This window comes from Acanthopagrus latus, chromosome 5 (assembly GCF_904848185.1).
Source record: "Acanthopagrus latus isolate v.2019 chromosome 5, fAcaLat1.1, whole genome shotgun sequence".
Lineage (NCBI taxonomy): Eukaryota > Metazoa > Chordata > Actinopteri > Spariformes > Sparidae > Acanthopagrus > Acanthopagrus latus.
In genome coordinates this window covers 7,792,887-7,820,564 of record NC_051043.1, presented here as the reverse complement: position 1 = coordinate 7,820,564, position 27,678 = coordinate 7,792,887, and the positions used below count along the sequence as shown (strand labels likewise).

The 27,678-nt window shown below is 40.0% G+C and overlaps 1 protein-coding gene across 1 annotated transcript in view; it reads left to right on the top strand.

Moving 5' to 3' along the window:
* The first annotated feature begins 584 nt into the window (after positions 1-584).
* Positions 585-27,678, top strand: part of bin3 (bridging integrator 3) — a 33,167-nt gene continuing 6,073 nt past the window's right edge. Inside the window, exons 1-6 of the mRNA XM_037098592.1 lie at positions 585-715; positions 9,087-9,135; positions 10,260-10,300; positions 17,064-17,125; positions 19,139-19,275; positions 23,666-23,706. Of these exons, the coding sequence (XP_036954487.1) occupies positions 708-715; positions 9,087-9,135; positions 10,260-10,300; positions 17,064-17,125; positions 19,139-19,275; positions 23,666-23,706 (338 nt within the window). The 5' untranslated portion in view covers positions 585-707. The remainder of the gene's footprint in view (positions 716-9,086; positions 9,136-10,259; positions 10,301-17,063; positions 17,126-19,138; positions 19,276-23,665; positions 23,707-27,678) is intronic.

Sequence of the window (27,678 nt, the reverse complement as noted above, 5' to 3'; positions counted from 1 at the left end):
TGCATGAAAATAAAAGTCACATTGGGTGAAATGGGATAAACCCCAACAACAATTCAAGACAGACAATTGAAAAAACACACACTGGGATAACTGTTCTGTTGGCTTTTGTTTCTTTTTTTTAAAGAAAACAAGGGGTCTTGTTTAAAAATGTTGTGGATGTCTTTAGCCTATTTCATGTTTTTATTACCTTATAATAAGGTCCTTTTATGATGAGCTGAATATTGAAATGAATTTTACTATATCCTTGTGATGGGGAGATGTGCTCCCCTGTTTACTTGGCACTTCAGTTTGTTGTAATGCAATTGTTTTGTTATTTCTATGTAAGTACTTGAATAAAGAAAAATATCACTTGCCTTCAGTTCACTGGGGTGTCTACGAGCACGCGCATAACACACACGTACACGTGCAGGGCATTTAACTCGATGAATACGCCTGCATTACACATGACCATTCTATAAAAGCACATTTAAGCATGAGCGTGTACTATTTTAACAACACGGTTCCGTTTTGTTTTCGCTTTGCTTGTTTCTGTCCAAAATAAATAAATAAATAAATACAATAAAAAAAAAAACTTCCTTAGAGGAAGCACGAGCGGCTTAGCCCCGCACTTCCTGTTTCATGCTCGGCTGTTGACTGGTAGAAAAGGGATGAGGTCCAGGGAAGATAATAAAACTACCCAATGAAAACGGAATAAAAGTTCACTCAAAATGAGCTGGTATGTATGTCGGCTACAATATTAATTTACCGTATTAGACTAACACTCTAGTTTGGAAAGGATACGTTAGTTGTGAACTAGGACGGACAGATGGCAGCTCTCCCGGGCTCCGGCTATTTCCTGGTAGCGCTATACAAACAGTGGAACCTGAGTTAGCGTTAGCTTGTTAAACTCCCGGTTAACAAATTAAACCTTCCCTAAAGACGTTTCTGACAGTTAATATTCACATAAACTATCTTCTCTGGTAAACTGTGTCCAACAGAGCGATAGTTGTGAGCGGTTAGCTCAGACTGAAGGGTGTTTGATAAAGTCGAGTGTTAAGCTAACTTGTTCAGTTCACGCTAGTTAAGTCGTTTAAACAGATTTAGCTAGCTAATATTCAAAAACACAATCAAACGCTGCGACCTAAAGAACAGCGGCTTCTTTATAGTGCTTAAATGGACGTACGCCGTGCTTTTAGAACAACATTGAAACTCAGTGTAGCTAATTGTAGGGTCAACAGGGTCAACACTGAGCCATTTAAAGGGATTTGATCATCTGGTCAGAGCAGGCTAACGTTACTCTTACTAGCTAATGTTAGCATTCTGACTACTTCGTTCTACTGCTGTGTAAACCAATAACATGGTGATGTTCTGTAGTTTACCATCTGTGTATGTTGTTTAGAGTATTAACTAGAAAGTAGGTGGGTAGGTCAGTGTGTTGATACCCCTAACGTGTTTACTTGTACAACAATGCTGCGGTTTCATGCGGTGTTTGACTCCCATATGTTCCAGTTTTGGTTCAGCTGGTTAACGCAAATATGATATTTGCCTAGAGTGGGCTTTTAGGGAAGCATTAACTCAAAGTTTAGGCAACTAATCCACAAATCTGTAGTTACCTACTGGAAACAGGATAAACTTCTGAAAGCTAAGCAAGGTTTAATATCAGGTTCAGGTGCCATGGATGACACAGTTATGTCTCTTAGCTGGTTGTTTAACTGGAGCATCTGTTCATTTGTCATTGTATTCATCTGATATCTATAAAACTAAAGAAATGGTAATTGGACTCGATAAAAATTTATGTATTTCTTGTCTCCAAGCGCTTCACAACACAAGACAGTATTCACCCATTCATACACTGGTGGCAGATGTTACCGTGCAAGGTGCCACCTGCTCATCAGGAGCGATGACCATTCATACACACTTACACATTGATGGAGGAGCCACCAAGAGGGAAATGGCGTTCAGTATCTTGCCTGAGGACACTTCAACATGTAGGCTGCAGGGGCTGTGAATTAAACCACCAAACTTCCAATTGGTGGACAGCCGCTCTACTGAGCCACTGCCCTCACTTTAACAAGTAATATAGCTGACACAAATAGTGAATAAGTCCTTTTAGTTAGCTGAAAAAATTGTTCAGCAGCTTTTCTTGTGAACAGTTATTCTTTTAGGACATTTTATAAGAATTTTCCCAAACATGGAATCTGTTCTAGAGATCTGGTATGTTTTGCTGATATGGATACTGATTATTAATAATGGAGGAGACCAATAACTGATATATCGAACCAATATTCATGTGCAGTAATGCAACTGTTTATGTCAAATTTTAGAAAAACTAGTGATGGAAAGTAACTCTGCAGTTTACTTAAGAACTGTACTGAAGTACAATTAAGAGGTGTTTTACTTACTTAATAACTATAGTTAGTAGTTAGTTCTAAGACTTAGATTATTCAGTGTTTATAGGCTGTTGCATGTTAAGTGTAGCCAGTCTGATATTGTTGTGGGCAAGACAATGAGTGTTGACAGAGAAAGGATGCAATTTCACAGTTAAAGTAGCACACTGTTCAATTGACTTATTTTATCAGCGAATCAGTAACAATAAAAGATCGATACCACAGAGAGGTGCCCAGTTGATGTGCCAGGCTGATTATTGGTCTTTCCCTAATCTGCAAAGTAGTAAGCATAATGAATATCTTTGGGCTTGGGAATGTTTGTTGGTGAAAGCTATCAACTTCAAGATGTCACCTTGTTGTGATGGGCGCCAGTCAAATAATTTTGTTTCAACCCTAATTAGCAAGGGAAATGATAATGATTACAATGTTACTGTTGCTATTTATGATACATAAATATACCCTTTGTAAAAAAATTGTGTCAGTTTTGAAGATTTTAAATTTTGTAGTCTTTGTAGTTCTTTGTAGTTTTCCACAGATTGACTGACTGATTATGGAATCAAGTTAAATGAATGAAGTGCGGTGGCGTGAGCAGTTGGATTCATGACATCGTCTGCATGAATGATCTGCCCAGATATTAGCTGAATCTGCAAGTCTCGTAATCAGAGAGCCTCCATCCAGCTGGTGATCTCCCTGAGAAAGTAAACAACCGCAAACAAGGCTGTGCTATCAATTTCAGCCAAATAGCAACAAAAAAAAAAGTATTTCTCCGCAGCAAAATATGTTTTGCGCATTTTTGAATCTTGACTCTTCTCCCAGACAAGTTTATTTATATAATGTCTCTATAGTAGAGCTATATTACTTATCAGTATATGATGGAAATTGCAATATGGCAGTACATAAGCGTAATATCCAAATCGCAAAAGCTACATTTTTGGGAGGATGTGTGTTGTCTTGATTTCTTCCTTTCTTTCTTTTCTTTCAAAGCCAAGATTTGTTTTCTCTGCATGAAAATGGCTGCCACAAGGTTCAGCAATACACGCAATCTTTTTTAAAGACTGCGTCCATCACTCTGTGCATCTTATGATTGACGTAGGGGATGGCATTGTTCATTATCTTTCTTAGCAGACTGTTTGTGGTACCAATGGATTGCTTAGGTATTGAGGCATCTTAAAATACCGGTAATCTCAATATTTGTAGAAGTGGCAGTTAACACAGTATTAGCCCGATCCTCACATGTTTGGCTTTTGGGTTATGTAGGCAGTGAGGGCTGGATTCATTCTTCACTTAATTTCCTCGGAAGTTTGCAACAATTCACATCCACAATGGTTGAATTCTGTCAACATTTCATTTGGCAACTTAACTAGGACTATAATTGATATTTTTTTTCTAATATAACTATGTTAAGGTTTTCCATACCAGTCCTCATTTGTAGTCTGCCATTTAAAATGAATACATTCAGTGCTTATTTCTCTCAGTCCATGAATGCGTTTCAAGCGGAAATGGGGAGAAACTAACACACATTATAACAGACTCTTTCTGGTCATATGTGACGTATGCGGATATGGACTCACTTTAGAATACATTACACATTCTGTCATTTTCAGAGAAGACCATAATCAAGTAAGAACGACGGCGTCATTCAGTTCAGTCAGATGGTCAATAGCTGGCAAGTGACACTTCTACCAGCACGCACGGCCAAACACAAGGTCAAGAGTGGGGTGCTCGGCCAGTGAAAAGAGTCCTTTATAGGCCCTGCTGACTGGTGCATTCCATTAGGCTGTGCACACTTGCTTCTATGACGTGAGGGGTTTGACTTTGGGGTCATCATCCAAACAATTCCACTTCCCAACATCTTCAACTAGCCCTCTGTGCTCTATGGAATATCCAAGGTTGAATGATGCACTATTCCTCTAATGGCATACACATTTGCAGTTTTAGTGAACAGCCATTGGTTCTTCCAGTGGGTGCATAATCTGTCCCAGATAGGGAAGACTGTTATGTCTTTGTTTGTGCCTACGTGCTTACTGGATGGTAGTGACGTGTAGCCAATTACAGCAAAGATCAGATAGCTTTGTAAATGCAAGTTGACCAACTTGCCCCAGTGTATAAAGGAGCGGGTTTTCTATTATGCTTCTAGGCCTGAAAATGGGAAATGACCAAATATGAGCAGTAATCTCCTAAAGTTACTGTGATTCTCTAAAAATCTTTTTACCAAAAACACATTTACGAGAGATACATGTTTGAAATCGGATTGATAGATTATCAGCTATTAACCGGTATCGGTGACATTCTTCCAATAAATGGAGCCAATATTTTTATAGGGATAGTTCGGGATAGTTTTTTTGAAGTAGGGTCATATAAAGCACATATCTATAGTCAATCTGTTCCTTACTGTAATTGCCGATCACCACAGCCTCAGTTTTGAGAAGCATAGAGCTGTTCCAGCTCAGACACTCAGCTTTGTACTGCAGTGAACGGTGTCCAGATGCAAAGCGAATTTTAACCAGCTACAACAAGGCCCACCTAAAAAAATCTATATTAGTTCAAGTGTACCTTGTTAGAGAAAATTCACACTGCTTTACATCGCTGTCAGACCGCTCTTTCTTTCTGCACTACATTTTCTCAACCGTAGAACCTCCATATCCCTACGCATTATTGCAACTGGGCATCGCACTGTATTTTGCTGCTCGCAGATCACCTGTTTGGTTCTACGGTCTCAGTTCACTGCAGTACAAAGCTGAGCGTCATCTCTGAGTGACTCTCTACTTCTCCAAACTGAGGCTGTGCTGATCAGCAATTACGCTAGGGAACAAACCGAACATAGATACTTTATATGACCCCACTTCAAAAAATCCAGACTATCCCTTTGGGCCAAATTGCTTTCATTGACTCAACAAGAGCAGCATTTACAAACTGTGATACAATAGTGGCTGTTTGCATCCTGAAACTTCGTTTGGGATCCACCAGTAAATGACGGATAAGAAAATAAATGTTTTCGACGGTCTGGACATTTCTTGCAGTGTCAGACGACAACAACATGCTTGCAATTTGCAATACAGGTTCTGCAAGGGTTCTGAAAGGATACAGCCAATCTAATTAGACCTGTGGGGAAGTAAATCATCATTTTTTTGCATAATACAACTTAACCTTTCTTGAGGTTTGCTTAATCTACAATTTAGGAACTACATCACAGGAAAATGTGAAATGGACAGTTATCTTGTCGGTTATATGTATCAGGTTGAGTTACTGACATGTCGTTTGTTGGATAGTAGTACTGGAACATGCACTAATACTTTAATAACTGGAGATTAGTTGTCAAAGTGTCAAGTGTTTAGCACTAAATACCAAGGCAGTATTCAGCGGAACCACCCATGTATGCCATCGCAAGGCTTAGACTTGTTTTCAGAAAAAATTTGGATGTTCAGTTGGTGTAAGACATAAGTTTTCTCTCTTCAGCTGTCTTGTGGCTGGTCCTCTGCCATGTCAGACACTAGTTCTGGGTTCACAGGACCCGACTTACCAGTGTTTCTAAATGTGACAGCCCCTACAGAAATATTGCTGTGTGAAGAAACATTAGAAATGATTCTCACAGTGACTACCATCCTCCCTCTGTCTCATTCTCTCCCTCTGGTTGCCTGCTACATTTCCCTCTCCCTCCCCGAAGCACACTTCACTCTGTGCGTTTGCCAGTTCTCATGAGCAGCTAAAGAGAGTGACCACTTTCCTTTGGCTCCTCGTAGAAGTGGATATACTCTGAAACTATAAATTAAGGACTCTATTTAACACTTTATCCAAGCAAATATATCCTTAAAAGAAAATCCAATTTACTACAGTTAGACTTAGAAGGACCCTCTTGATGTCATGTAGAAACAAATCCTGTAATGGTCTGCTCTGCCAAAACGTAGCACAAGAGAACATTCAAAGCAAATATTTAAATATATGTTTCATGGTACATTGATGGCTGTTTGGATCACTGTAATGTTTGTACTTAAGTCTTCCATTTGGTTTTTGTCATGATTTTCTTCCCGACACACCCACCAAACATGGGAGCAAACATCAAAAGCTGTTGCCAAACATTGAGCAGTGTCGGTAGAAAACCGATATCCAACCAGAAGACAACCTAATGCAAAATTGCCAAATAACTATGAATGCCCTGCTAGTTTTCTCCATTCAAAAGCAAGTGTGAAACACCGAAATCAATATGTGTACTTGTCAATTTACTTTAAATTCAGCCAGTTGTAACCACTGTGTCCTGACATCAAGATCTTTTACAAGACAGAACTGAAACAAATTACATCCCAATACTACAACTCAGTCACACAGAGCAGTTACCACACACAAATAGACACACTCATTACAACAGTCACTATATTAGCAAGAAAACTAACTGTCCCTCAGAGGAATGAGTGATTTTAACTTGTTTTTGCAGTTCATTCCGGTATCAAGGTGCACAGTACCTTCTAATATAAACCTATTTGTGTATACTGTATGAGTCACTTGTGTTGCTGAGTGTGAATTCATCATTCATAAAGACTGTACAATTATATGTGTGAAGGTCTTAGAAATCATGAGTCAATATGGCAAACAGAGGAATACTGCATTAGCAAGAGGAATAGTGATCACAGGAAGTAGGTCAGAGGTGGCAAAAGTATACAATCCTGTCCTCAAGTTAAAGCACAGTTACTTGTGTAAAAATGTCTCTCTTACAAGAAGACCTACTGATTGAATGTCTTTTCTCAAGTAAAAGTAAGAAAGTGCAGTTGCCGAAATGTCCCCATTGGAAAATGTATCCCTCGTAAGGTTGTTGATTGTTGGATCTTATTGCCGGGACGTCAAATATCGACATTTTGCGCTGGAAAAGTGTCCTGAGCACAACAAAGAATTGAGAAAAATATCAAATCTTAACGGGATATGAACTAAACACAAGAAACTAGTGTTAAGGGATGCAAGTTTTAGTCGGACGGCTGCCGCAGCTTAAATTAGTTTCGTATCGAATTACCTGCAAATTGATATAACAATTTCTTGTGTAGTCCAAAAAATGTCAAAAGTGAAAAAGGACTCAAAACCCAAAGACTCTTCATTTACTATCATAAATGTAGAAGAACATTATATTACATTGAAGCTGCTCAAGCCAACAGTGGTTTTAGCTCGTAAAATCACAGAAACAATTAATTTGTGTTTTTTCTTTTAATTTACTTATTGATTCATTGATTAATTGTTGTGTCTGGCTAGGCTGAATTGATACACCAATTGTCATTTCCAGACTTACTCATTGTGAAAATTGATGTTGCAAGATATGGTCTGATTGTGTGAGGCTGTTTTTTTCCTATTGGGCACTGATTTATGTCAGGTAAGTTTTGTTACACAGTCGTTTGTTTTGGAAAAGGAACCCCGTACAGTATCAAAGACAGCTACATGCGTACGTAGTGTGACGTTATAGTTTACTAATCAGGTAATCAGAGAATGGTGAGTCACATTAGAAGGCGATGAGTAATTTCTGTAGTTATTTTCCGTGTCGACTCACCCAATGATGCAACAATGGGTGAAACCACTTTCTTGGGCCAAAAGCAACAACATATGTTTGGGCATTAGTAATCTGTTCAGATTATAACGAATAAAAGATTCTTCAAAACTTGAATTAAGACAAGGCCAGGAGGTCAGTTGGTACCTGATACAACTTAAAGTACAGCATCAATACATAGCCAGCAAATCAGAAACAATCCTGATGCCTGAGCCACTAGTGAAACCTGTTTTTTATTAATCCTGCTGTGTTATTTGACCATGTTGAGTTTTGTGATTGAGCTGTCATCAAAAGGATCTTCCCCACACATCAGTAGCATTCCCTGGTTGTGCAATGAGGCCCTACATCACACCCTCTCTTTTCCATCTCATTAGTCTACACACCTTTCTTTTGACGCAGCTGCTGCCTCACCCTGCCTGTCAGCAGCAACTGTCCATCATATCACTCGGATTTCAGGCTATTAGTGGCACATCAATGACTACCTACAGCAGTGCACATTAGAAAGGCAGTGTATTCTGCCTCGTGGATCCCAGAAGCACTCTGATGCTCAGCAGAAACTTATTAAGGCAAAGGCAGGGTTTTGAAATGGGGATAAAAGATTGTGTTTTAACTAAGAAGGAGCAGGTTTCTTTTTCTTTTGCCAAAACTATAGTCTAGGATGTCAGTGTGTTTGTCTTTCAAGAGTGAAGAAAAGTTTGTATTTCATTCTGAAAATTGGGTGCAACGGCTGCAGTTGCACTAAACCATGACATGTTTTGTTTTTTGATTGATTTTTCACACCCATCTCAAGTTTTCTTTTAAAATCAAGTCATTGTCCTGGCTGTACCCCTTTTAGTGTATCTGCCTGCTTTTCTCAAATAGGCATACTATTTTTCTGATATACAATAGAGCATGTGCATCTGTGTTTAATTGCCTCTGAGAAGAGGGGACAACCACTTCTGTTTAGTGATATCCGCCTGCAATGGGAGCCAGATGTGTTTAGTGATGACATGAAGTTAAAGTCCATGGCTTTGACTGCACACTCCAGAGATGCAGGGATTAACAGCTTCAGATTGTCCATGTCAGGGATTTGAAATAGGCGTTGTAGACCTCTACCAGCCTCTTGTCACACATCATGCAACTGATGACAATTCACTTGTCGTTTTCATTTTCCAGGTGCTTCAGTCCATCACATATAATTTGTTTTTGTGTGATTGCAGGATTCCCTTTAAGATTGGACAACCAAAGAAGCAGATTGTCTCTAAAACCGTAAGTAAATCGATCGAATAGTCCACCGATTTTAGACAAAACTGGTGTTTGGCATTTGTGGAAAAAAATATTTAAAAGCCTTTTTTTGCTCCAAAGGAAGCTGTATGTAATCTGATAAATTGCCTGCAGTGATGTCACTTGCTGGCAAAATTGCATTGTGGGTAATGCTGACATTATGTATGTGTAGTGATGTCTTTTCCAGGCTGCATCACAGTAATGTACTTAAATTTTGTGAAATCATCAGACTGATCTAATTGTTCCAATACTGGCCTTTACCTACCTTTACTCATTACATCAACTTTACTGATGATTATTTGTCAAAACTCTCATATGTTAATATTTTGTGAAAGTGCCAGTAGTCAAATATTGTTGCTAAATAGATATTGAGGTATATGATCAAAATAGTGTGATATTTGATCATGTCACCCGATCCAAGGAAGTGCTATTCAGGAGATTTCATAATGTTGAGATAAACACCTCAAATGTATATAGATGAATAAATTCAAACCTGTTTTTAGGGTAGTATTTGTAAAAAATAAAAACCTTTATAAATGGTACTGTATATACAACATGACAAGTAGTCTAAATAATGTCATCAGAGTGCCTCACCCGAAAGACTGATTGGATGCCAATTTGTCTGAGACATGTAAGGGGGCAGAAGTGGTTACCTTGAAGTGACAGTCAGTGGGTGTTCTTCTTGCTGGACAAAACCACTTCCAGTGTAATGGGTCTGTGGCCCAGCAGGCACTGTCAGACTGCGTTTTCTAGCTTCCTGTGCCATCCTGGGCAAAAACCAGGATGGAGTGGGTTAGAGGCAGCCCAGTTAGATGATCCGCTAGCGACTAAGTGTCAGCTGCCTTCCTCGTTGTTTTAGCCACTGTGTTTAAATCCAGGAGCCCACAGAACCACAAGATAGGAACACATGCTGCCTCTGTAACCTGCTTGGCATATTTACAGACATGGTTGGACAAACTGTTTTAGCTCCTGATGACCCTGGGAACTTGGTGCACTTTAAAGTATTTTACCTGCATTTCCACTGAAACCAAGTGGAGTTAAAGAAACCAAGAATGTAGGCTGTCAACAATGGAATTATTGAATTTAACGTGAAATGTGTTCTTTTATAGGTTGAAAGAGACTTCGAGCGAGAATATGACAAGCTCCAAAAGTAAGTTTACATTTTGAAAGTCTGTATATAGGGTCCAATATACAACATTCAGCCTGACTAGGTGTCAGGAAAGAACTATTTGCTATTTTAAGATATAGTGGAGTTAGACAGCCTGAGCAGAGAGTGACATCACTGGTCACTCCAGTCTGGCTGTACATGCATGTTGGTGCATGTGCAGCCGCCTCCCTTCGGAACCTTTGGACCACCCCATTTATAGATACAAGGACCAGGGTTTGTGTATATTATGACTTCTGCCACTTTTTGGGACAAACACCACAGTCAAGACCACATTTGCTTGAAAATAGGTCTACCTAACCATGAACATTTCAAGAGTAGTCCAAGTTCACAGGAAAACCGTGGACTTCCATGGGAAAACCGCAGACTTGGGCTACTAAGTATTTTCATTCAAATGCAGTCTTGACTCTGGTGTTTGTGCCCAAAAGTGGCATAACTCAGAACACACATACACATACATTTGACTGCCTGCCTCTCATTCCCAACTCTGCTAGTTACTGAAGCAAATAATAGCCGATATGTACATCCTCTTGCTTGCCTAAAGCCCTTACATCATCACTTGACATGGTCCACAGAAGTGTAACTCTCTTCAGCGAAGTTAGAGAGGACAGGGCGCATGGGGAGCGAAGGAAGGGGGGGCGTGTGGCCAACATGGTAGTCCTGAACTGTGATCTCTAGTGGTACTCAATTTAGCATTTAGGACCTTAAGGTTCAAACAGACATTTTTTTTTTTTCCCATGTGGTGTTCACACCCTTTTGGAGAGTTTGATTCTGATAAAGGGTTATAATGAACTCAAAACCTACATTCTGTGTTTTGCAGTGTGTTAGAGGTCCATTTTGTAAAATTGTAGTCTTTTGGTACCTTTTATTTCTGTGCCCAAATAATATATTTTAGTTTTCTCACAGTACTATTCAAGTTAAACCCAGTCATCTGTCAGAGATGTCCTTTTAAATATTTAAAAAAAAAACTGTCTGATTCTCTTGGTCAAAAAAGGCATGTTGTAAAGTGACATCATCAACATTTAATTTTCAATTTCCAACTAACAAGTTACAGCATTATAGCTTTCTATAGCTTTTACTATAATGATCTGCCACCTGCTGCATTGTAACACCCACTGTATATGTATGAGGGAATTCCCCTTTGCATTAATTTAGTAAGAACTGAAGCCGTGCTGTTGATAAAACTAGTATGTATTATCCACAATGCAATGAAGAAGTTAGAAATCTGACAACGCTTCAAGACTGTGTGTCATATACCATTTGTGTAATATTACAGAACATGTAGGTACTTTGATTTTAAGTTTTACCAAGCACTCTGTGAACACTTCACACGTGCCTCATTGTACATGCAGTTTTTTTGTTCCTCACAATCTGCCAGTCCCTGCTGTGTTTGGTCACTTTATTTCTCAACACTGAACTGTGAAAGGACCCACGTTTGAGCCATGGTGGAGTCTGAAATTAGAAATTGTGAGAGAGTTTACTTTTTTTACTTGAGTTCCTCTCAACCTTTGATAATCCTACATTCAACATATGAGTAATAATCTCAGGCAGGTTCCTGTAATCGCGTTAGTAGGGTTCAGTGTTAAATCCAGTTGTGTGCAAGTTTGCAAATAAACCAAAAAAGCATAAACATAAAAAAGAAACTATAGCCTATTCATAGATATTATTTAAGCAGCCTACTTTGAATTGACAAACATCATACCAGTGTTTTGATGAAACAAAGTAGAGAGGAGTTTAGCGCACACAAGACCTGAGATCTCAGTACATCCGGGCCTTCCCTTACTGTGAGGTTGAGGTTAGAGAAACTCCCCGAGGGCCACACAGAATGAGTGGGAGCACCATTTTCCTCTCAGGTTTTGTTGAGTAGGAGGGCCCATTATCAGGAAGGTGTGGTGCCAATAGACCTTATAGATGAGTCAGAGCAGCAGGCATGTACAGACACTCAGGTTCTCCACCCTAGAGATCCATATCAACACATCATGGTGCATCAGTGACCTACATATACTTGGTAGGCTTCAACGTGGTTACTGTTTTTGCACCCTGTTGGCTGACAAAAGATCGTTTTTGATTTATCATTTTGTGCCAACATCTTTCAATGTTTGCAAGTTACAAAAATGTGTCTTTACATAAACACATAACACATTTTTCTTAGGGGGCCTTAAGTTTGTTATTAAAATGAATACAACCAAAATATATAGTGAGCTTGACTTGGCGCATTTGGAAAATGAACGTGATAAAGATGTCACATAAACATACACATAATGTACACTGATGATGCAAAAAAAATCAAAATATGGATAGAAGATATAGAAGAACTATCTGCCAATATTCACCTTGTTGACTGCCATTGGCCCTAAGCAAATAACATGACATTTACCAATGGCAGCAGCCGATGTTTATCTGATGATTCACATTAATTGCACTGGCACGTTCTTGAGGTACTGGCTCGTGATATCCCTGCCATCAGTTAGTAGGGCTTGTAAGTACTGAAAAGTTGTTATCGTTGAGAAGATGGTTGTATGACAAGCGAAAAGGCTTTTGAAAAAGTTGTTTTATAAAAAGAGTATTTTTCATATGAAATAATTTAATATTTGAGATTGTTTCATGCATTTGTGTGATCAAATTTGTGCTTTTTCAAAGATAATTTGATAGACATCCTAATACAATTTCCAGATCTATCAGATTTTAATATATGCTTTATTGAATTAAAGTGGCCTTGGTGAAGTTATGCGCTCTACTGAGTTCCATTTCAGGAATTTCCAACCCTTTTCTGTTCTGAAGCTTAATTTTCAACTAGTTTCATAATGAACAGCAACGACAAAGTATCACCATCGGCTGTCTGCATTTTTTTTTTTATCAGTATTGGCCCAGAAACGGTGCATCCCTACTGTACAACAAAACCACATACGGATGTCTGTGTCTGTCTGCTCTAAAGTTGGACACACACACGCACACAAGCACAAGTGCAAGCAAGCACATAACAAAACAAAAATATGCAATTAACACATGACAGGCTCTGTTTATTTAGCTGCTTGAATCCTAGCTGGCTTAATGACCATCACTTTATTTACCTTTTTTTGTAGCAACATTTGCACATATGCTTTAAAAGCAGTGCCTTTTTCATTTAATTCATTATTTTTTTTACCTTATTTGTTCTGATAGCCATTTATTTTTGTGTTTTTCTATCTTAAATTCTCTCTTGAATCCATGCCATGAGTACTTTTAGCATATTTTATTATGTGTGGCATCATTGGTTAACAACCTTTTTGGGGGTCTCAACTTTTCAAGACCAACGTGTTGTAAGAACATGACATTTGGCATAAATTATTCTGCTCAGTGCAGGTTGGATTCCTAGTGTAGATACTGCAGTAGTTCGATTTAACCTACTCAAACTAGACATCTCTAGATAATAGATTTATTCTCTGGTGGGAAGATTTGATTTTTAGCAGTGATTTGTATGGAACTACAGTGCCAGACCTGGTTCTTGTGTGAATGCAGTGGCCAGGCATTTACCCAAAAGGTATGAATGGTCAAACATGGTTTAATGCCTGTTCCTTTTCAAGTGTCATGCAAAGGGATTATGTGAGATAGACATATAAAATGCTGTCCATCCAGTTTTCAATAGGCGATGTGGCTTGATGATTGTGGCTATGCAGGCCCAACATTTGGGCACTGGAGCAAGGAGCAGCAGCTGTTCCACTAGGCCACTCTATTAGCACCTTTTGGAAAGCGACTCCAGGCTCACCTGGCACTCATCCAGAATGGCTCTCACTGTCAGTGCTGACAGAGCAGTGAAGATGCAACAACATTGTGCAACACATTTTAAAGTAGGAGGTACTATCTGGAACATAAGTTTCACATGCACAAACAGGCACTGGTCTCAGAGAATGCTAGTTTGTTTACATAGTGAGATGCTTTCACCCACTATCCTGTACTGCAATCTCTATGATTGGCAGAGTTTTACTGTTATACTGTTAATTTCCTCATCTCATATTTGTCTCCTTTCATTACTCTCAAGTGTTAACTGTGTCAGCCAATTTACAAGACTATTTTAGTTTTAGTTTGTTTTACGCGTTGCCCTTGATTGACTCCACTGGCTTTCAGAATTGCATTCAAGTCTTGTTGCGGTGTCTGAATTCTCAACTGCTTCTACTCGCTGCAAAGACAGAAATGATAAAACTGATCACATGTGAGTATTCCCAGATGTTTTTAACAACGTCAGAAGCATTTCACTAGTTGCAGGTATGACTCAAGACAGGACTGTAATATGATACATACACAGTGAGCTCAACTCTTCATAGAACATTCATTCTCCTGGTTTACATGCATAATGAAAATGTATTTACTAGGCAATCTATGTAATGGAAATAGGAAGAGTTGTTCCTCTTAGACACTGACTAGATCCTGCCTGAACAATTGCTAATAATATTGATTGTAATGTGAGTAGCAGTTGGTGCAATTAGAAGTAAATATCTGGAATGTAAGAGTATATTTTAATGACTTTAGACGAAGGCTTATATGGCTTACGAGACCCAGTTACATCTAATTGGTGAGAGAATACACAAAGTTACTGTGGAGATTGTTCTGACAGAATGTTTTTTTTTCCCGTGGTGTGAACAATACAAGATGAAGTTGCATCATTTACTGCAAATGACATTTTTGGAACAACCTCCATCTGGTCTGTGGTGATTGAGTGCAAAATCTTAAAAGCACGTCAAGACAAACAAAAGCATTTAGAGGACAAGTTATGATAGAAAATAATTAATGTTGTTTAGTTAGCCTTACACACTGCATCCCCAAGATATAGTAGCCCTTTGTCAGGGCAGCAAACACAGGGCTAAATTATTAAATTGCAATAACAGACCACAGTCTAAAATGAAAGCTGTTTTGATACAAATGCATTCTGACATTGGCTATAACCATGAACTGTTAGGGTTTTGCTGACAGTTGTGAATTTTGTGAAAAAATGTACCAAATGCCTCTATTGTGATTGTACTTTGTGTAGGGCTGTACAGCATGTCCTCTTTTTACATTTGAAGCTTCTATTCAGGTTTCAGATGAAGCTTCAAAAGTTTGTCTTCATATTTTGTGACCCCAAAAAATGAATCCTCAAACAAAATCTTTAATTACCAGTAGTACTTTATCGGATTAAAACTAAAATAGATTTTTTGATATTGTGGTTATATAAAGTAATTTATGTTGCTGTCAAATTGTTTCTAGACCCCAGGTTAATACGAGTGATAGCCACTGTCTGCATGTGTTTTTGTGAGCATAATGAAAATGTTGTTTTTAAAGGCTAAACAGCAACAAATATGCATTGAAGCAGAGTTTTTGTTTGATAAAAAATGTTGTTAACCCACCTTTTGTCAAAAGATTCATACTTTTGGACCTAGTTATTGGAAGTGTATGGATCACATGAGTCATTAACAATCCTGCCTAGCCATCACTGGATTCTAATTTTGCAAATTGATAATACGAATAATATTAGTGTAGCCTGATCTTTATCAATTTATCAATTTCAACTTCAATAATTTGAATTTCAAATTTAATAATTTGAATTTCAGCTTTAAGAATGAAGCTCCAAAACTTTGAACTGTTCCATACAGCCATACCTGTAGGTGAATTTAGACTATGACTATGTATGACTTTATTTAACTAAGAAGTAATGTAGTTTCAAAACTCTTTTGATATACTACACAAGCTGTTCTGTTGAATTATTCGAACACAGATGTGTTTCCCTTTTCACTAGTGTTTTGTGTCCTTCTGTCATACTAAAATTTTCACTGATCAGCAAATCATGATAAAAATGATTATAAATTTGAGGTGATTATTTCTTTAAAGTCCTACTCCTTTAGTCAAACAGTTTAAACAGTTAGTAAAGCATCAGAGAGCCGCTAACATTCCTGTTTGATTCATGCACCTGTGGGTTTGCTAGAGCAACCCACTATTTGTTTGTTTCTCAGCCTCTGAACCCTGTATTTGAAGGCAACTGACTGACATTTTTGGTTTGCATAGCCACACATGTGATATTAGTCTTTTTAAATCTTGTGGCCAGTGGCCGTAGTGCCCCACCATAAATCCTATAGGATTACACAGCTATTGTCTTCCTTGTTAATATAAACCCTCAAAGCAAAGATGGAAATGAAACCCCACCACGTTCCCTTTTTCATCAAACCAGGAGAAGTGATATGACAGCAGTCTCGGGGGAGATTCTAAACCCCTCGTTTGGCTTAATTGATATAATGAATGGCATGTGTTTTCAGCCTCCATAGTCTGGTAATTGCCATTTTTAACACCCATCAATGGAATATGTGCAGTGGAATGATGGAAGATGTTAATGCTTTTGAGTGCAAATGTAGTTGACAGTAAGAAGAAGGATTCCCGGTATTATTAATTAGCTAACGGATGTTATAATAACATTTTGGAATGTGGAATCAATGAAATGTGTAATTCCTTCTTAAACCATATTTTTTATATGCTCATTTCCTTTTTGTAGGTTTTTGGTTTGGATATTATTTTGTCTGTATCAACATTTTATTGGTCGGAAAATGTTTTGAAATCGATGTAAATTAATTACGATGCATGGGATGGGATGGGATGGGATTCTTTTTGTTACTTTTGTCATTTTTCCTGTTTCTGACTAATACTACATTTCAGCCCATATTTCTCATTGTTTTCAGTGTAACTGATGCTCGACTGTTACTAAACCAGAATCTGGCTGATAATCATTCTTCGTCTTGTCTCACAGGCTGGAGGATCAGACGAAAAAGCTTCACAAGGACATGAAGAAAAGTACTGAGGCTGATTTAGGTATGTTCTGCCACAAACCTGTGTGTTACCGCCGGCTGCGCCATTGATCTCCACTTGTTCACCAACATACTTGATGTTGCTTGGCAGGTTTTTCAGGGCTAGAAAGACATTTGGTTTTCTTGGTTTGTTTGGTGGTGCGTCAGCTCTCCGAGCGACTTGACAACTCAGACAAGAGAGTGCGAGCCTTCACCTTAATCTTATATAGGTTTTTCTAGCCAATTATAGTGTGTGTATGTGTTAGATTCATGAAAGTATCTTTTAATGCACTGTTCAGTTAGGGCTCGATTTGTGTACCATCTCTGCCCTCATTTATTCATGCATTTGTCGGCCACAGAAACTATGTTTACTCTACTTTTTATTTGCTTATTTGTTGGTTTTGGAGTTGTGTATTTGGGAAGCAAGAGTAGACATGGCCTGTGGTAAGTAGTTAGTTGTGGGGGTGGAGGAGCGGGGACGGATGGAGGAGTGAGAGGCTTCTTCATTTCCTCTCCTTTGTGCTCTGGAATATGGATGTCTGCATCATCAAAGTGTCATAGCTGTCAGGCCCTCATTATCGTTAATGGATTCCATCTGTTGCACAGGTCCCGTCTCCACCAACTGCTACTAAACAAAGAACTGGACCTACTCCGCATGTCAGCACTGCATTTAATACACTGCTTTCTATATCGACCATCATTTATCAAGTCAAAGGTGGTGATAGGCAGAATTCTATTGAACTCACTGCCAATTAGCTGGGGAGAAACGTTAATATCTTTTAAGGGCTGCACCAGTTCACAATTTCAATTAGACTAAGTAACAGAAGGCAAAGAAAGAGGCAGGGATAACTGTGCTTTTCATACTGACAAATGGTTCATCTTGATGCAGCCCAAGTATTACAAGGGACTACAATTATTTGCACACTACTAAGACAAGTAATTAAATCACTACCCACATGCTCCCAAATGTCACTTTTTAATTTTCATGACCCTATAATCAACATGTATCTCAGTTATATCAGACAATGTCAAATCAAGCAATTTGTTACTTGTCAAATGAAAAGACATGCAGAAATGCCACACTGCAATAATTGATTGGTTGAAAGTTGTTCTCAGGAGAATTCCAAGGTGGTGTGAAAAGACTGTTCCAGATCTCCATGAAGCCCATTTTCACCACAGCCTCTCCTGTCAGCATGTGTCTCCTCAGTGAAGCTCATTTACTCTGACTGTGAAGCCATAATCTGATATGTGCTCTGTGTCTAAACAAAGTGGCATGAGTACAGATTAACAGTAATTGGTGCTGTCAGTGTAGAAACATTGAAAAGATTCTGGGGGCTCTGGTGAATATTTACCACGGCAGCCAGCCCCAGCGACCCCTCAGCACTGTTGCATTCTACTTTTGTTCATTGGTTCTTTCCCAGAAGCTTACTTTTGAGCATACACTGGTGAATTGCTTCAAGCCCTAGTGTAATCCACAAAATGCCCCCATGATTTAAATTTTGTGTGCATGAGGAGGAGAGCTGCTACTATGAATTGATGAGTTGTCAACTATTAAACTATTTGCCACCTTTTTTTTTATTATTAATTAATCAGTTTATGTCATGTTGTCAAGAAAAATACATCTAAATTCTTTGAGTCTAGCTTCTTAAATGTGAAGGTTTTCTTTCCTGCTCTTTAACAATAAAATGTATGTCTCTGATTTGTGGACAGCACATTTCAGATGTCCCCTCAGGCTTAAGGAAACACTCATTAGCCTGCAGTGTAGTAAAAGAAAAAAAGTACCCAAAATTCATAGTATATAATGTATATATTCATAGTTTGGCGCAGAAATACTCAAACTTGTAAATAAGTATAGTGCTTTTTATGACATTTTATAGACAAAACAACATATTGGTTGATTGAGAAAACAGTCGACATGATTATCAGCAATGAAAGTGGTCCTTTGTTACAGCTGTAATTATGACATTGTCAGTCATCATTTATTAAGGCTGTAATCTACATGATTGCCTGCTTTTTGCTTTGTGTGTGTTTCTGTCAGCCATGTCCAAAGCCGCAGTGAAGATCTCTGCAGACCTGCTGAGTAATCCACTGTGCGAGCAGGACCAGGCCTTCCTGGAGACTATAACTGCTTTAGATACAGCCATGAGAAGGATGGACGCATTCAACCAGGAGAAGGTCAGACTTATTCCCACAGCCCTTCACACTTAGAGTTTTGAGTGTGTTTATCTCACTCTTTTGCTGTCTTTCTCTGCTTTGTTTTCTTGGCACTTGCCATTGGCACTGATACCATCAGATTGGTATCGGGGGAAATGTCTTTCCTCAGACATACAAAGTAGGAGATTAAACAAGTTTTTGTTGAAAATGCATGTTTTCGTATTTGTCAATATTGTGCAGCCGGTGGACGAAAAACTATCCGTATGTCTTTCCTTCTGCTGTTTTTGAAAAGCATCTGTGGCATCATCCTCTATAAGCTCAAGCTCCTGGTTATCAGCTGTGAAAATTGATGCATTTGTGACTCACTGGTGTCTAAAATAACTCACACAATGGAAAGGCCTTTCCTCAACAGGAAAATATGTCCTACCATGAAATTTACAGAAGTAACTCTATTCGCAGCTTGTGTAGTAAGCTTACTGAAACAAACATTTGGCAGTTCAACAATGATTTTTACATCAACAGTTACATCACCCCACTTCGTATTGTCTATAAAGGTTACAGCAAAAAGTTTTTTCCTCCTTCATGTAGAAGAGCAACTTTAATCAGCTGGAATTAATACTACATTATAATAATACTTAGTATCTCAAATCCCTCATGCAGATAGACCCTAACTGGCACTTCCCTCCACAGAGCTTAGTAGGTAGTGTGGCTAAAATATTGTCCATGGTTCCTTTTACTTGTTTCCAGTGTTGTTGCACATCTTTTTTTTTTTGTATCATGATGTTTAGAGTGCTTTTTGATTTAGAGTGTGTTTTTTCGTAATCTTTGTGCTTTTCACACTTGTATGTTTTGTCCCAAGGGGCAACCGTAGATAGGTAGACATTTCTTTCCACAACTGTAAACAATACAGCATACTCTTGCCTCGCTCGCTTGCTTCACAGCTGTGAAGATCTCTTCTTTGGCTGTCAGGTCTTTTCAGATTATTTGCTGGTTGCACTTCAGGTTTTTGATTAGAATCATCGCCAAAGGTAGTTATAATGTGAATCATAGTGGCACCGCATGTGTGCATCCTCAAGGCACTACACTGAGCAGGGTAGACTTTTAAAGTGGAAAAAATACAGGAGAACACAGGAGATCACACTAAGGCATATACCGATTGACTTTTTTCCATCTGTGTTTTCTTGACTCATTGCCCTGCTGTTAGGTGTTCTGTGCTTTTCACATTTGTTGCCATAAAAATATTCCCCTTTCTTTTCACATTTAGTTGTGTATCAGAATGATTTCAAAACCTTTCACACAACTATGATATCACAAGGTGAAGAAAAATGAATACCTTTCCAAAAAGTCATTTTTTGTTTTCCTCCATGGTTAGATTGTAGTTTAGTATCTCGGGAGTTGCACACCATCTGGATTTGTACATATGAGTGGACATGGTTTGTATTTTTTGCAAAATATCGTGAACTGGACTCAGTCTCTGTAGAGGATCAAACCAGAACTTTTTTCCCAATATGTGAGTGAAGCAGTGGCCATTCTGTGGCCCAAAAAACCTTCATGAAATGTCCTCTTAGCATTAAAACTAACTGCATCAAAAGGAAAGTATTGTTAATATAAGAAGCATATACTATCAGATGTTCAATAAATGTGTATTTTAGGCATGTCAGAATGCCCTTTCTGCTTAATTATAAAAGTGACTTAAATGTCACATGAACAACAAGAATTTTTTTTTCCTACATATAGAATATGCTAAGTTTGTAAGGTAGAGTTTAAGCAAGTATTCTGTGGCTATCACTTCTCTTTCTGTATTTTCTTCAGCTTTGACATACCAGTCTTTCAGACTGGCTGTGCTCACAGCTCATCAAATTTTACAGGAGCAATTTTGAGTGACTAGACAAAGTAGAATGTGGGTTGGACGGAGCGTGTGGGTTTGTGACCCAGGGTGCGTATGTTCCAGGACTTGGCTTGGTCGAGTGCCCAGGAGAGCACTCCTGCCAGTTTGACTGTTTTCACTATATAGTTACTTCAACATTCCTCTGATTTTATACAATATCAGATTTGCTGTTTTTTCACCAGGATGCCATGCGCACTTGAATGTCAGTAGGTTATATTGGATACTATATATCCCAAATCCGTATCTTTCTTTCAGTGTCATTTAAAGAGCAAATTTGTAGATCAGCTCTTTCAGCATCAAAGTCCTCCCGTTTACCTTTTGTCTTCTGGCTCAAATTGTGATCTTGGAGGTCAGACCGTCATTTGGCCCTGCTTAAGCTTCTCCTCAGCACCTTAATCAACTCAGTCCATTGTCATTATTTAAATGTGATTTTTATGTTTTCACACTTGCAGTCTGGTAGCAAAAAGGAACTGTTTATCTTTATAGTTGTGATACTATTTTCTGGCTCCATGTGTAGTTTTCCTGTTTGGCTGTGTGACTGGGATGTGTTTGACAGTGATTCAACTAGGCAGCGCAGTTTTTCACATGCGGAGGACAACAGTCACATACTGTATTGATGCGGTTGTGTTCTTTTTTAAACTCACTTTCATCCAGAGTGGATTTTGACAGCTAGGTCACACCTGATTTTCTCTGCACTTCTTTCAGTCTCACTAAATAAAAATCCTCGCCTTAACACGATGTTCAGTTCCCGGTTTGGGCAGGGCGGTGTGGCTTCTTTTTTGTAGAGTGGCTTCAAGTGAGCTAAAGGCAAAATAGTGATTGTGAGCACTTTTTGGTCAGTCTGCTATGTGGAACATCACCTCAGGTTTGCTAGGTGTTTAAAATCTAGCACAGCTCACTCGAACACCACTCGAGCTTCTCCCTTCAAGCTGACTGTTGATTCTGACGGCAACAACAGCAAACCCTATCGCTCCAGCAAAACAGACACAAAAGCATCCACCCTTTGCTCTTCTCCGTGTTGAGACGAGATGTTCTGCCTCAGGGCCTGCAAGTGAGAGAGCCAGCAGATAAAACGTGCAGCGATAATGAAGGCAGCAGTGGCCCAGGTCTGTGTGTTTATTTCTGGGGCTGAGGAGGGCGCACAGCCCCGCCGGCACACTGCTGCCGAAGCTGAGCCCCAGTGTAGATGGCGGCAGCGCAGTAGAGGATGCTCCGTTTGGAGGGATATTGATTTCCTCTGCGATCTGTGTGTATTTTTGGGAGGCCTGTGTGCCAGGATGGCCTCTGCCCCGTGACTCACTGATGGAGACTACTGCTTGAGCGTCGGCCTCAGGCTCTGCAGGGCCTCCAAGGAATAGCTCTGCCCCCCCTCTCTGTGGGAAGGGGCAGAGGGTAGAGGGCACCAGCATGCTTAAGCAAATCTGCCGCTGTTGTTCTCCCTCCTCGCTGCATGCTCTCACCTTAGAAGCAGCGGCGCAGCTCAAGTCCGGGAGGGGGGGATGGTGTGAATATGTAAAACAAAGAAAATGTGAATTCCCATGTACTTATTTGTTATTGGTTCTCTGTTTTCCCTCAAACCACAATCAACCATTTTGTACTTGGAAATGTGCCGGTGTGAAGCAGTGAGTGTTGCTGTATGTTCTCATAGATGGTTGGGGCATTTTTACAAAGCACAGCTGCGATCTCGCTTCCTTGTTGTTGTGTGATTGACTGTCCTTCCAATAGCGAGTGAACATATGATTAGTGGAGCTGCTCACTGTTCTCATACAGCTGTCACTTCACATCTCCCTGCTTTAAAATTCATCTTCAGCATTTACTCTTCACTTGACTCGATCGCCTGGTTAACCTAGCTTCCTGCCATGCTTGAAGATCCAGTAGTAACAGTCGTTTTGAATCTGCAATGTAAATGACGCAAGAAACTTTATTAATTGTGCGCCAACTTCTGTCGATGAGACTTGGTGCCGGGGCTGGAGGCCCCGAGATGAGATGTTCATTTACTTCCATTTAACACCCCCCTTCCCCTCCTTCCCTCCCTTGTCGGTTCTGGCAACCAGAAGGAGAATGCAGGAAAATATAAACTGTTATTGTTGTTAAAATGTTTGTTTGCAAAGAACTTTCATCTTGTAAGGCAGCCCACCCTCCACAGGATTTGAAATCAGTTGGGTTTTGCTTTCATGTCCGTCCCCTGACAGTTACATCCTTTTGTATCGCAAGCTCAATGAATATTCAGGGGTTTCTCCTCGGGGCTTGTGTACAATAAAAGAGTCAACGTCACAAAAGTTTCTTTGCAAGCCCCCCCATGCCCTTTTTTTTCTTGAGTGCTCTGTTTGAAATATACACAAATGTCGATGTTTATGCAGTGGCATTACTTAGCAGCTAATGACTGAGAGATGTAGAAGCTATTTTGTTCTGACTTCAGTTTAGATGTAACTCAATTTGACAATGAATAACAATTTGTAATGTTGCTTCCCTTGATATAGTGATTCTAATTGCTTATGTTAATAGTTGTTCTTTATATTACAGGTCAGCCAGATCCAGAAGACCGTTATCGATCCTCTGAAAAAGTAAGTTCCTATCTTGTTTTGTCAAACCTTTGAATTTATTTTGTTCATGCTATATTTTAGGGGCCAACACTAAATGTCTTCTACATACCAGGCAAGGGCCAAACAGTTGTTTGCTGATAAGTTTAAAATGTGTATGGAGTAATAGAGTGGTAAAATTTTCTATATTAAGTCCATATGGTGAATTTAAACGTGTAACAAAATCACAGAAAAGTACTGTAAAGGCAGTTAAGTTCAGGTTCTGAGGCTTAATGTTTCTGATGTGGCAAATCCATATGACACTGGGCAGATTAAGTCCAGTGCCCTCTAACATTTTATTGTTTGACCCAGAGTGATAGTGCAGGACCACAGGAAGACCTGCATTGCAGTAATACAGATTGTAAAACTGAACTAGGGAGTGAGCAGTGCTGCTGTGGAAGTAGTATGTCTGGAAGAAAGTTTATTTGGTTTTCATTCCTAATACTCGCCCCCATTTGAGCAGGCTGTGAGTGCTATTCCATTCCTTAAGCCTCACTTTTTCAAACATGCACACACACATACACATACTGTACACACGCACATGCAAAGCAGAGGTACTGTAGGGAGTGGTTGGACTATCCCACCCGTCTTCCGGAGAGCTTGTTAAGGTTTTGCTTCCTCCTCTTGGCTCCTCCCAGGAGATTAAACATATGAGAGAGCATGTGCATGTGTTTCTTTTGCAAGTTTATATTGAACCCCATGTGACTGTTGGTTCATTTTTCAAAATAACCAGTGTGAAAAGATTTCTCCATAAAACATGAAAAGGTTGGGTCAGTGTGTGTGTGTGTGTGTGTGTGTGTGTGTGTGTGTGTGTGTGTGTGTGTGTGTGTGTGTGTGTGTGTGTGTGTGTGTGTGTTAAGCCCTTTCCTCCTCGTGTGCTCTGGTGGCGGAGCAATGACAGGATGGAATGGTTCTAATTTCCTCTTCCTGGTGGGCGGCAGGCGGACGTGTGGGCAGGCTCAGAATATGGCAAAGGGCCCAGCTTCCTGGGCCCAGAGCCGATGATTGGTTGAGGAGGAGAACTGTCTCAGGACACGGCACACACTCACACAAACATCAACCCCGTTTTTGGAGGGGGCGCTGTCTTACAAAGATGGTATTTTAGACCATAAAGTAAGGCATTTACATGAGTCTGAAATAGAGCAGAGGAAGTTTTGAAGCTAAACTGACCTCTTTATTAACTTTTTCACTCCTAAAAAAACACAGCACTATTAGTTATTAGTATAGCAAAGTGTGCTCTATAGAAAACTGAGACACAAAAGCTACTATACTTTAAAGCCTCCATTAAGATTCCATTAGTCCATCACTAATGAATTTTTTTCATTGTTCACTTAATCTCAAAATCCTCTATTGGTGATCTTGTGTCATCATTAAGAGTTGAAAAGGAGAATGTTAATGTTAATGGAAGACCTTAAATGGGTTGTGTCAGTGTGTGTGTGTGTGTGTGTGTGTGTGTGTGTGTGTGTGTGTGTGTGTGTGTGTGTGTGTGTGTGTGTGTGTGTGTGTGTGTGTGTGTGTGTGTCTACCTATGTGTGTTTAAATGCCTGTGTACACGTGTGACTGCTATTTGAAATTTTGGCATCCATCCTTAATACTTGGTGTAGTAAAATGTACAGTAAACAAACAAAATAGTAGCAGCCCCCCTACCTCAGCCCCCCTTCACCCCAGTGTCTGTTTCTCTCTCTAAGGATTTTATCCACTCAGCGGGGTCACAGGATGACATCACTGTGTTTGTGCGAGGGGAGTGGAGTGCGTGGGCATTGAGGCATTTGTGTTATCTCGGCCTGCTAACCTAGCCCTTTCTGCTCCGTTGCTCTTTTGGGTGAGACAGAAGTCGAGCCTGTTTTGAGACCTCTGCCCTCAGCTGAGCCCTGACTGGACAAGCCACATTCACCCCTCTCAATCAGAGGAAGACTCTGCCCCTGGAGCAGGTTGTGAGGCCTGGAGCCGACGGGACTATTTGGCCTTAGCTGTGAGGCTAAAGCAGTTTTTTCTGGGTGGAGGGGCTGGGATTTAATTTGATCTGATTTTGTTGTAGAATCATCTCAATAGAAGTTCTAATTTTTTTTTTTTTGCACCAGGGATGTTTCCTATGAAGTTTTTTTCCGTCTTATCTGGTATATCATGTATCCAGGCTGCGTGACTTGTTGATCAGCAATGCATGTTGCAGCAGATCACACTCTGCTCCTCCTGCTGAGACAAAAGAGTTTCTGCTGGCATGTACGTCACACGCTCAAGTTCCCATGTCCCAATGCTCTTAAACCATTTATACAACAGGTGATGCTTATTTTATATTCCAGGAAGCACATTTTAACAAAACTTGCCACGTGATCCTCTCTGACACTCTTAAGTCTTCATTTGACACTGTGACACAGTGGAAGTGGTAATTTGCGCATAAACAATTCTCTGTCCTATATTTTTAGTGGTGAGTGGTGAGTTATGTGATGGTGATAGTCAAGAGGGACAGCTAGCAGCTAGACTGAGGGTGTCTAGACCAGACTTGGGCTTGGCTGACGGGTCAGACTGGCCCGTCTGTGGATTGGCAGCTGCTCATAAACACACTCTCTGGTCCAGATGCTATTTACATCTAGCCTGTTCACCACACCCGGACCTGTCACATGGACAGTGGTGTGCCCTTGGCCCCTGTGCAGCCCTCAACCTCATAAGACCTCATTCAGTCAAGACTTCAGACCGCAGATGCAGACCTAGCCGACTGACCGGTAGTTGTCCAGCCGAGGCCGGGACATCGAGGGAAAAGTCCAGTGCCTGGACAGTTTTAAACCAGACTATCATTACAAATTATGTTTAGTCACCCTCAACCAGGGCCAGTGGAGCATAGTGGGTGCCTTTGACACAGCTGAGTCACGATAACTTTTGACCTAAGAGTGGCCTAGATATAAATATATATCATGGAAAAGACAGGAATGCGTTAAAAGCAGTTGGCTTTGTGTCTAGCACTTCCTCCTCCTTCAGCGTCAGGAGAGCAACAGCCCTTGGGTCTCTCACTTTGCTGAAACATAGTAGTTCCTGCCAGTGTTGTCCCACTTGAGAACACAAACAGCAGGCCTTCGCAGTATGTCAGGAGGAAATTACACCGTGCTGTCAGGTGAAGTGCGCTGTTGAAAACGCGATCAGCCTGAAAGCTGGTTAACTGCTGCGTTGTCATCAGCCAATAGGATCGTGCTGGAGAGCAGTCATGCCTAGAGGGCAGTTACATAATCCCTTGGCACTTCAAGTATGTGTACACTGGAACAGATAGTAGACTTGAGGATCGGCATCCACCCCTGCCATAAACTGGGCCAAAGTGGTATTTTATAAATAGCGGTAGAGCGTGGGCCGCAGGGCTGGGCTGAGCCGAGCTCCGTGATGTCACTCAAACGCTATAAGACCACTCCTTGCTTAACTTCCTGTAGTAAACAATCCCTGCTTGTCTGAGAGTGAGCACCAGTTCACATCACTTTCTACTTCCCCACCCCTCCCCTCCCTCCTGCCCTCTGGTAAGGTGCACAGACGCTGCCGTAATCTAGGATTTCACAATCAGTCCACAGGTTCTCAGTGGTTCCCTCATCTGCTGCACAGAACAGGGCAGGGGTTGGCATGGAGAGGAACGTAAATCATGAAGCCCACACATTTTGTGGCCAATAACACTAAGGGCGGAGGTGCGCATAATAAACTATTGAAGCAGTGTGCCTACACAGCTGATGAAATGCTTTAAATGAATCATTCAAAAAAAGCCATATCTCACTCTTTTTTACAATTGTTTTTATTACTGACTCACATGTAGCAGTCACCTGTGGCCTGCTTACCAAAAACACTGTCACTGGTTTGTGTTTACATAATGGAAACTGCAACATTTTGTTTCTTAATAGTCGTCTGGTGAAGTCTACTTTACTATCCATTTGTTAATGACTGCTGGGATTTTAATAAGCGCTCATGCTTCTCTCTTATTTCCCATGC